This window comes from Canis lupus, chromosome 12, assembly GCF_003254725.2.
Source record: "Canis lupus dingo isolate Sandy chromosome 12, ASM325472v2, whole genome shotgun sequence".
In the NCBI taxonomy this organism is placed as follows: domain Eukaryota; kingdom Metazoa; phylum Chordata; class Mammalia; order Carnivora; family Canidae; genus Canis; species Canis lupus.
Genome location: NC_064254.1, coordinates 64,233,516 through 64,245,158, shown reverse-complemented (window position 1 = coordinate 64,245,158; position 11,643 = coordinate 64,233,516). Strand labels below are relative to the sequence as shown.

At 38.8% G+C, this 11,643-nt stretch overlaps 1 protein-coding gene across 3 annotated transcripts in view; it reads right to left on the bottom strand.

The window, feature by feature from the left end:
- The window catches only part of QRSL1 (glutaminyl-tRNA amidotransferase subunit QRSL1), a 32,291-nt gene that overhangs the window by 19,284 nt on the left and 1,364 nt on the right, over positions 1-11,643 (bottom strand). For 2 of the 3 annotated variants that reach the window (XM_025444566.3, XM_025444563.3), the window contains exons 2-4: positions 4,222-4,381; positions 3,707-3,805; positions 2,370-2,466 (exon numbers count right to left, since the gene is read on the bottom strand). In XM_025444566.3, coding sequence (XP_025300351.3) covers positions 2,370-2,466; positions 3,707-3,805; positions 4,222-4,381 — 356 coding nt within the window. Of the gene's footprint in view, positions 1-2,369; positions 2,467-3,706; positions 3,806-4,221; positions 4,382-10,881; positions 10,990-11,643 lie in introns of all 3 variants that reach the window. The other variant, XM_025444565.3, reaches the window with a different exon arrangement.

Below are 11,643 nucleotides of genomic sequence, written 5' to 3'. Positions count from 1 at the left end.
TTAATCTAGAATATTTTTACAGGCTTTCCTTTTTATGATATTCATATTTTAATAAAATGTTTCTCATTTCAGACTTATCTTTTGTTTTCTTGCTATTAGTTTCAGGTTTCACATTCTCAGCTGAATATTGTATAGGTGATGGTGTGTCCTCAAGGAATCACATCTAGTGGTACATGATGTCCACTTACCCTCACTGATGATGTTCATTTTGATCAGCTGTTCAAGGCAATGTCCTAATAACCTATGTTCGAGTTTACTCCAATGGATTAATTCGTTCTACATATATTTACTGGGTACCAAGAGACAGCACCATAAATAAGAGTCAAAGATTCTGCTTCTATGAAACAGAGAGCATAGACCAAGCAAATGTTACAAATGTGACAAGTGTTATAATAAAAGGGAAAATAGAAAGCATTTTTGGTGAAACACTGAATGCTTTCCCCCAAAAATAAGAACAAGGCAAGGATATCTGCTCCTATTACTTCTACTCAGTATTGTACTGAAGTGCTAACCAACACAGTAAGAAAGAGAAATAAGAAATAACAGTCTTTATTTGTAGACTACATGATCATCTATGTATAATATATATATAAAGAATCTGAAAAAATAAACTAGAACTGATAAAAGAGTACTTAGCAAGGTCATGGGATATTAAGAGCAACATAGAAAAATCAATTAGAACTATCAATATACTACATACTATATACCAACAATAAACAAACATTGAAAAAAAATACCATTTTATATAGCATTAAAACACTGAAATACCTGGCAGGAGGTGGGGAGGAGGCACCTGGGTGGCTCAGTTGGTTAAGCATCTGCCTTTGGCTCAGGTCATGATCCCAGGATTCTGGGATAGAGCCCCAGTCGTCTGGGCTTCCTGCTTGGTGGAGAATCTGGTTCTCCCTCTCCCTCTGCCCCTCCCTCCTGCCCCACCCCTGCTCTCTCTCTCTCTCTCTCTCTCTTTCAAATAAAGAAAATAAAAAAAGACCATACAAATATTTGGGAATAAATCAAACAAATTACATATAAGATTTATATGCAGAAAAATCGTAAAAATACTGAGAAAAAGTAAACAAAATCTAAATAAATAGAAAGATAGATAAAGTATTCATGGAACAGAAGACACATATTAAAATGTCAAATCTTCCAAACTTGATCTATAAATTCAACACAATCATAATCAAAATCTCATCAAGCTTCTTTATAGAAATCAGCAACCTCATTTATTTAAGAGTTATATTTATTTATTTATTTAGTCATGAGACACAGAGAGAGAGAGAGAGAGAGAGAGAGAGGCAGAAACATAGAACATAAACAACTCCCTGCAAGAAGCCCGATGCAGGAATCGATCCTGGACCCCGGGATCACGCCCTGAGCCAAAGGCAGAAGCTCAACCGCTGAGCTACCTAGGCGTCCTTCAGCAAGCTCAGTCTAAACTTATATGGGAATGCAAAGGACCTAGCAAATGTAAAATAATTTTTAAAAAGAAAAACAAAGTAAAAGAACAGACTCTCACTACCTAATTTCAAGGCTTACTCTAAATCTACAGGAATCAGGATATCATGTTATTAAAGTAAATAGAGATACACAGAACAGAACAGAATCCAGAAAGAGACCTATACATATATATCCAACTGATTTTTGACAAAGGAACCAAGGTAATTTAATGAAGAGAGAATAAATTTTTTTTCTTACAAGAAATGCTAGAACTATTGGACACACATGCAAATAAATGAACCTTGGCTTTATTCACACCTTATACAAGAAAATTAACTTAAATGGATCATAAGTCTAACTATAAGAACTATAAAACTTCTAGGAGGAAAATCTTTGTGACTATGGGTTCGGTGGGTAAAAATTTCTTCGTTAAGACACAAAAAGCATTAATCATAAAAGAAGAAAAAAGATGAAATGGACTTCATTAAAATTAGGAATTTTCACTCTTTGAAAGGAATGTTCAGAGAATGTAAGAAGACCTGGAGAAAATATTTGCAAATTACCTGACAATGGACTTGAATCCAGAATATATAAAAGAGCTCTTAGAGCTCACTAAGACAAACAACATAAGTGGAAAAAAAATAATGGGTAAAAGATTTGAATAAAAACTTCACCAAAGAAGATATATGGGTAGCAAAATAAACACATGATGTTTAACATCATTAGTCATCAGGGCAATGCAAACAAAAACCAAAATGAGATCTGACCATATACCCATTAAGCAATCGAATATACTCTCACAGAGGGACTGAGAACTGACATTAGAGTCCTCAAGAAATCACCGCACTGCTTTTTTGGTACCTACATTTAAGGAAATTAAAGACAATGATGAAAGAAATATAAGAGAAGAAAATTTTAATTTTACTTACCCCATTGCAAACTCATCTAAATTTGTTTTTCCCATCAGGACAGCTCCCTGATCCAATAACTTCTGAACTACTGTAGCATTATAAGGTGGTACATAACCTGAAAAAAATTTCAGTTATTCTTACTATAGGAGAGAAAACAGTGAACATGTAAATCACATGCAAGAAACAAGATTTTAAACTACAACTAAGCTATTCATATTGACATGTGTTAATTATTCCTAATTTGAGTAATAGGTTGGCCTTTCTTGCAAAAGTTAATTTTATTTTTTCTACTACTAATTGTTATGTTTTCCAAAGACAGTTGGCATATTCCCTATTATTTATCATCTAAAAATACTGATTTTTAAGTTAGTACTACACAATATTGAGTGATAGAGATGCACCCAATTCATTTGAAACTAATAACACATCATTATTTTGCTCATTGTACTTGTAATGCTATATCCCATAGTAATTTTTTACCTATTTCCAGTAAGAAATAGATATTTATTCTCAATTAAAATTTCATCTGTGTGTATTTCAATTAACAATCTACCTATCAGGGATCCCTGGGTGGCGCAGCGGTTTGGCGCCTGCCTTTGGCCCAGGGCGCGATTCTGGAGACCCGGGATCGAATCCCACGTCGGGCTCCCGGTGCATGGAGCCTGCTTCTCCCTCTGCCTGTGTCTCTGCCTCTCTCTCTCTCTGTGTGACTATCATAAGTAAATAAAAAAAATTAAAAAAAAAAAAACAAAAAACAATCTACCTATCAGAAGAACCTGGGGCATATTCCTCATAGATTTCCTTTCAGTGTGTAGCACTCTGGATAAGCTTTGGCCATGTCTTTTTCCTTTTAGGATCCAGAAATCTTGAGAAATGGATTTCCTTTGACCTACTAAACTGCAAAGAATAAAACTAAACATCACTATACTCAGGTAAGTATAGTGATATAAAAGATGGGAGCAATTGGGAAACAAAAATCAACTAGACAATAGAAGCAAATCCTCACACCACCCTCAAGAAAGGAGCGATGAGAGTCACTCCCTGCCCACCAGTCCTGTGATATTGATAAGTGGGTGTCAGAGGGCACTGAGTGTGTGTGTGGTGGTCAGTCATTAAATCTTCCTAAGTAGGATTTCTAAAGCATCCTAAATAGGATACATCCATTAAGGTTGCCTACCTCTAAGGAATAATTTTGCATTCCAAAAGAGCCCATAGTAAAAATATTCTAGCCTAAGTAGTTCTTTTGCAGATATAATTAGTCTGAGAATACCTGGGTGCTTTAGTATCTTATCTTTAATTTAAACTGAAAAAATAGTTTTATAAAATTATTAGTGCTCTGGTCAATTAAACTTTACCTTTCAGCATGTTTGATGCACATGTTGTCTCAATGCCTGATGTGCTAAAGTTGTCTTTTACTGCAATAGGAATTCCATCTAAATCCCCAAGTGAATGACCTGCAGTAAAAATCCAAAAGATCAGGTGCTGTATCCAGTTCAGAATACAAAGAAACGTTAATACTAGTTATTACAATAACTATTAGTTTTTGGTAAAGATACTTCTTCATAAATCAAATTGATGTTAGAAATTATTACAGGTGGGCATTAGAAAACATCACATACCCATCACCCTATTTTTATTATACCTCATGGCAAGTTCTTTTCTTTTTTCTTTCCTCTTTCTTTCTTTCTTTCTTTCTTTCTTTCTTTCTTTCTTTCTTTCTTTTTCTTTCTTTCTTTTCTATTTTTTAAAAGTTCTTTAAATAAGGGTATGTTTTATGTTTAAAGCCTCACTTGCCAAACGGAGACTGCTACATTCAATTAAATTCTTTCCCTAGGGATATGCCAATTAAGTGTAATTCACAGTCATTTACCTTTCTTGTATCTTTTCTCCGATTCTTCAGCTTGCTTTAAGGCTACCTCTTCTGATACAGTAATGTACGCATTTAGAAACTTGGTCTTCTTGATAAGGGAGAGACATTTTTGACAGAGCTCTGTTGGAGTAATTTGGCCTTGTTTCAGTGCTGCAGAAACCTGTAAAACACACAATTCCAAAACTTTCACTGAGGCTGCAGAATTTCAAGTATTATATTCAGTGGGCAGACAGGGCGATGAAGTCTAAAATTTTGAAGTGAAGCTTGGATTCAAAACCAACAGAACCCTATCCCTAGGGAGTGTACTGAATGTGGGTAACCCACTGATCAGCTTGAGTAGGACAGTCGTCAACTGAGTGGAGGTACTTGCTGTTTCTAAGTCAGGTTTGCACCGAGGGCAGGGGTTTAGGTGCACCATCTTGTCTAGAGGAGAGGCCTGGCACGGGCGGGGCGTGGGTTGGGGGAGATTGTGCAGAGGGTGGCTTAGCTGGAACACAGGCAATCCAGAGTGATAAAAACAGACTAGACAAGGCCCTGTAGGACCTTATGGCTCTAAGTGAGATCTTACTTAGAATATTGTAGAATTCAAGGAAGAGCCACTACAAATGGAGAGAAATGCTTATAAAATATGGGTTCACAAGCAAACTAAAAATAAACTCTGAAATTCTGTCTTTGATGCATTAGAAAGGCTAGTAAATAAAGTGTTAAATCACACCACAAGTAACCAGAATCTATATGTTTATCGTAAGCCAAGCTTGAAGTGATGACTATTTAATACTTCCTGGAGGAAGTAATATTTACTAATTAGATCAAAGCAATGAATAGCAAGTTAAAGATGACACCAAAACTTTGCAGATTACATGAGCAGAGGTGGATCAGATGGGAGCTCAGAGAGAAGGTGGATGGGTGATGGAATATTATGTATTATTTACCAAGAGCCAGACACTGTTGCTTTACATGCATTACTTCACTTAACCTTAAAACCACATAAGTTATACAGTATTAACCTCATTTTACAGATGAAGAAACTGAAGCTCAGAGAGGTTAGTGATTTGTCTGAAGCCACACCATAGTACAGGGTAGAGGGAATGTCATATATAACCTGTGCTCTTTGATCATTTCTCTCTGCACTAGCACAAGCTTAGTTTGTCCTCTGAGTTGACTTCATTTGCAGGTGTCCTACATCCACCAAGCAACTGAGGTTTGCATTTGAGGGGAAATTCTGCAAATCGTCTGCTCTCAGCTATTGAATAAATCATCAAAGCAATGGTATTCTTGGGGCTGAGGGTTTTAGAGGAGAAAAGCAGTGTGAATGGGCCACGGAGAAGACCCCTAAGGCTGACTCAAGAGGAAGAAAGAGTGCGGGCGCCAGGGAGAGTGACTCAGGGAGGGGCAGGGGCAGCTGAGCTATCCCGTGGCTAAACTGTAATAATCAAGAAAATTACGTCTCTCTTGCCTTCTTTGCCTCCCCTAATGCCTACTATCCTCGGGCTGCTTTCTGACTTGCCAGCTGGTGCAAGAATAGAAACGAAAGGAGTTACAGTTGTGGTTACAAGGGCAAGAAATGAGATTGTCTAGGAGCACTCGTTTTAAATGGTGCTGATCTTCATTAGGACCGTTTCTAGGAAATCCAGATTTGAGAAAGTCAGTAAGAGAATTGAAGAGAGAAATGAAAACAAAAGATGCTCACTAGCTAGAATGGCCTGAGCATAAGGAGTGTGAGTGAAACAGAACAGTGCAGTTTTCCTGGGACAAAAATGAAGGTCTTACCTGAATATAAGACAAAATCAACTATAAAAGGTTTTATTAAAGAGACCAAAATCAACTATAAAAGGTTTTATTAAAGAGACCAAATTCATTCTCCCTCACTTCTTTTCTCTAATGCAGGGTAGGCTTCTCCTTGAGGTCACTGCTTCTCCTGCAGCTTTCTCAAGAGATGACTGTTTTAGCTTCTATCCACCATGAGACCAGAGTCCAGTGGGGGAGGAGAGAATGTGTAGACAGGCATCCTCCTCATGCCTCAGTGCCTTCCTCGTCCCTCTTCATTTAAAAATCCCGACTCATCTGAAGTACAGGGCTTGGAGGAGCTTATATCACTCTCCCTGGGGTATGAATCCACTGTCTCCCTAGTACTCCTTTTCATTCATTGAAGATTTTTAGCACTTTGTTCCCTTTAATCTCTACAGTGGCTTCTGTCGTTATTCTTGTTGACTTCAGACTTCAAGTAAAGTACACTGACACCTGGCCTCTCAGTTCTTGACCTCATTTTGGGCAAACTTTTCCTTCACCTTGTCCCAGTTACCAGTTCAGCCCAGACTACATTACCAGTATCTGTATAACCTCTGAAATCTCAATTTTAGCTATCCTACACCTCCTGTCCGCTCAGCTCATTTACACAAACACCCACATAGTCAGCAAAAACAAAACAGGGACCTCAGTCCTACAACCGCAAAGAAACTGAGTCTGCCAACAACCAACAAGGTTGAAAGATGACTCTGAGCTTCAGATGAAACCACAGCCCTGGCTGACCCCTTGATTTCAGCCTTGTGAGACTCTTGTGAGCAGAGAACTCAGCTACTCCATTTCTGGACTCCTGACCCACAAAACTGTAAGATGATAATAGGATTATCTTAAGCCCAAAAGGTTATACTAATTTGTTAGGCAGCAATAGAAAAACAATATACTTTCTTAGAAAAATTAAGAGCTCTTAGGGGATCCCTGGGTGGTGCAGTGGTTTAGCGCCTGCCTTTGGCCCAGGGCGTGATCCTGGAGACCCGGGATCGAATCCCATGTCGGGCTCCCAGTGCATGGAGCCTGCTTCTCCCTCTGCCTGTGTCTCTGCCTCTCTCTCTCTCTCTCTCTCTCTCTCTGTGACTATCATAAATAAATAAAAATTAAAAAAAAAAAATAAGAGCTCTTCCTTAGGAGCCACTCTTCTTAGAAACTAGGGGAAGAGATCACTGTAAATACATGTAATTTAATAAATGTCCCTCTAACAAAATTAATGTCAATAATAGCACTTATTTCTAGGCATTATTCTAGATGCTTTATATTCCTTTTTTTTTTTAAGATTTATTTTTAAAATTTTAACTCCAGTATAGTTAGCATACAGTGTTCTATTAGTTTCAGGTGTACCGTAGGATTCAACAATTCCATATATTGCTCAGTGCTCCTCACAGCAAGTGCACTCCTTAAACCCCATCACCTATTTCACCCACCCCACCCCCCCACCCACTGATGCTTTCTATTTCATTTATTATTTACATCCACTATGAGGGACTGATATTATTTCCAATTTACAGATAAAAAAACTAAAGTTCCTGCCTGAGGTCACAAAGCAGGGCTGAGATGCTACCAAGGCCTGTTCTTGTTTCCAAAGCCTATGCTCTGGACCATTATACTATTCACTTTAAAGAGAACATCAGAAGTTCACTTAGGAAAAGAACTGTCTTTTAAAAAAAAAATTATCTTGATGAAGGCTGAAGGTATAGGAGCACCCTTGTGGTTTAAGTGTCCAGTTGAGGGATCCCTGGGTGGCACAGCGGTTTGGCGCCTGCCTTTGGCCCAGGGCGCGATCCTGGAGACCCGGGATCGAATCCCATGTCGGGCTCCCAGTGCATGGAGCCTGCTTCTCGCTCTGCCTCTCTCTCTCTCTATCATGAATAAATAAATAAAATCTTAAAAAAAAAAAAAAGTGTCCAGTTGACTAATACCCATTTACACACTCCATTCGTGCTTTTTGTCTCCAATGTTCCAAGAAACTGCATCAGGATCACTAGCAACCTCGCATTCCTAAATGCAGCAGTCACTGCTCAGTCCTCATCTTAGGAGTACTTCTCTGCAGCCTTCAATTAAGAGAACACTCTCTTCTTGAAGCTTCTTCACTTGTATTTGAGGACACCAAAACCTGGTTTTCCTCTTGCCTTACTGACCATTCCTTCACGTCTTTTTTGTTGGCTCTGCTTCTGTTGCTGACCTCTAAATGTTGCAAAGTTTCAGGACTTCTTTTATTTTTGTGCTCAACTCCCTGGGTGTTCTTATCTGGCTGCATACTTTAATTATCTTCTATACTCTGGCCAATTTATATCCTCATACCTAGCTGCTTTCCTCCTCATCTCCAAACTCATATCCACCTGCTTAACAGACATCTTCACTTGGGTATTCAGCAGGCATCTCTGAATTAACATGCCCAGAAAAGAAGTCTTGATAACTTTCTCCTTCCAAATATGCTTCCTAAGAGTCTCTTCTATATGTGTATCCTCAAAAAACTAAAAATAGAACTATCATATGATTCAGCAATCCCACTTCCGGGTATCTATCTGAAAAAAAGAAAACACTAATTTGAAAAGGTACATGTACCCTTATGTTTACTGCAACATTATTCACAATAGCCAAAATATGGAAATAATCAATTGTCCATTGATGGATGAATGGATAAAGAAGATGTCATATATATACAGTTGAATATCAGCCATAAAAAAGAATGAAATCTTGCCATTTGTGACGATATGGGTGGACAATATGGGTGTGACAATATTATACTAGGTGAAACAAGTCAGAAAGAGAAAAACAAGTATGGTATGATTTTGGTTGTATGTGGAACCTAAAAACCCAAACAAGTAAAACTCATCAATGCAGAGAACAGACTGGTAGATGCCGGCAGGGAGGGGGGCCGGGGGATGGGCAAAATGGGAGAAGGTACAAGAGATACAAACTTCTAGACATAAGATAAATGTCATGGGGATACATGGGGTGACTGCAGTCAACAATATTATACATTATGTAACTTTATATGGTAACCAGAAAAACTAGATTTATTGTGATCATTTTGTGGTATATACAAATACCAAATCATTATGTAGTATACCTGCAACTAAGATATCAATTAAACCTCAAAAAAAAAAAAAAAAAAGTGGGGAAAAAAAAAAAAACCCTCTTTCCCATCTTGGTGTTACCATTTTCTGCCCAGGCCCAAAACCTAAGCATCCTCCTTCATTCTTTTCTTTCCCTCAAACTCTGTATCCAATCCATCAGCAAACCCTAACTGAAAAAACAATACCCATTACACATTACTTCTATGGCCACCCCATCTGTGCTGCCATCATCTCTTGCCTTCTAACTGATCGTCCTGCTTCCTCACTTGCTTTCCTGTAGACCATATCTTTAGGAATAGCCTGAAGGAGCCTTTTAAGTTTTAAATCAGATCATATCCACTTACAACATTCCAGAGGCTTCCCGTTACACTTAGAATAAAATCCACACTCCTCAGCACGGCCTAAAGAATTTTCCGTGACCTGGCTCCCACTTAACTCTCTAACGGCATCTCCCACTGTTCTTCTCTTCATTCACATCTCTCCAGGGATGCTGGCCTTCTTGCAACTCCAGAATATATAAAGCTTTCTCTTCCTTCAGACTCTTTGCACTGACTGTTCCCTCTGCCTGGAATACTATTCTAGGCCTTCCCAGGGCTCATCCTTCATATCCGCTAGGTCTCTACTCAATATATTCAGTCAGGGGATCCCTGGGTGGCTCAGTGGTTGAGCATCTGCCTTTGGCTCAGGGTGTTTCAGGATCGAGTCAGGATCGAGTCCCATGTCAGGCTCTCTGCATGGAGCCTGCTTCTCCCTCTGCCTCTCTCTCTCCATCTCTCCAATGAATAAATAAATAAATAAAGTCTTTTATATATATATTCAGTCAGAGAAACCTTCCCTGACCACTCCAAGGCACCTAGCTCCCCCAAATAGTTCTCACACTGTGGCCTGCTTAATCTTTCTTCATACTTACACTATCTGCAATTATATTAGTTACTAAAAAAACAAAAAGCCAACTTATGTAATGCCTGTTTCTCCACAAAAATGCAGGCTTCTTGAAGGCAAGAACTTCTGTCTTCAGTGTTAATTCCCAGTGTCTGGAACACAGAGGTGCTCACTAAATGTTAGTTGAATGAATGAATAACTGAGTTGTTTATAAAATTTGGAATCTGTTTTCCCATAGAATTGAGTGTTCTTAGGTAGACCCCCAACAAGCCTATTGAATATATAATTAATAACTCTAGGATTCATAATATTAGCTTGGTGTCTAGCTCCTAGAAACACTGGGATCACACCACAAAAAAGGTAAAAGTGAGGTTCCTCCTTTTTCCTGAATGTACCTGTATAACACTTAAAAATAGGACTTTTACCTCCTATTTGGCAGGTTACTTCTTTTTAGTGCTTCCTTCTAGGGGTTCCTTGGTTACTCTAAGCCTCACTTAGGTTCCCAACATTCCCTCAAAACTCTAGTTTCCAGCTCCTCTCCCAAATTTCCTCCCCAGCAAATTTTCCCTTTTTCTTTCAATTGATTATATTAACTAGGGTGTGATGAAGAGAAATTTTACTGAACTACTGTAATTCACAATGGGTGAATAAATCATCTGACCCCCCCACAAGGTATGCTTACATAGTTAAAAGAGAACGTGTACTAAATTAATTAATCTCTAATTGGTAGAATTTGTGACATCAGTACAGTGATGTGGGAAAAAAAATAATAGAGTGGAGAGGAGATGTTTTTTGGGCTGGGAAAATGACTACCAAATAATGTTTTGCACACAGTAGGCACCAACAAATATTTGTTAAGAGTGATTAAGTGAAAGTAATCCCGCTCAGGTAACCTGTTGCGTACCGTAGGTCAGCTCTCCTAAACTAGTTTTCTCCCGCTTGAGGCAAAAGTTGTTTCTCACAGGGGCTCATTCAACGACAGCACAAAGCGGTGGCACGAAAAGAGGTGGTGCTGAAGGGGGAAAGGGCAGAAAAAGGAATACTGTATTTTTATAAGTTGCATTTCCTTTTAAAACAAGTTTTTGGGGCAGCCCGGATGGCTCAGGGATTTAGCGCTGCCTTGAGCCCAGGGCATGATCCTGGAGGCCTGGGATCGAGTCCCACATCGGCTCCTGCAGGAAGCCTGCTTCTCCCTCCGCCTGTATCTCTGCCGCTCTCTTTCTCTGTGTCTCTCGTGAATAAATAAATTAAATATTTTAAAAAATAAAAAAATAAAAACAAGCTTTTTTTTTTTTTTTTTTTAAAGAACAAACTGGATTCTTTAGTGGAGGAATTTACTGTACAGAACTATGTAGCAGAGGCTAGAACCATATCAAGATGGTAAAATACTAGTGTATTTGGGGGAAGCACTATTATTTAATGCCTGTCAATTTTAAGTTATTGTAATTTATAGCTCTCTGAAAGGCCCCCCACATGGAGGTGGGAGGCGGGAGCTTTCCCAGGTGAGGATACAACAGGGAGGCAGAAGGCAGGGTGGGTCTTCAACCCCTACTTATCAGCAGAATCACCTGGAGCTCCGGTTTAAACTATCTACTCTGGGCCTCAAATCACAGAGCAGCCAAAGTGCGGACACAGCTGTGGTGTTAACAAGGGCCTGGCGTGGTTC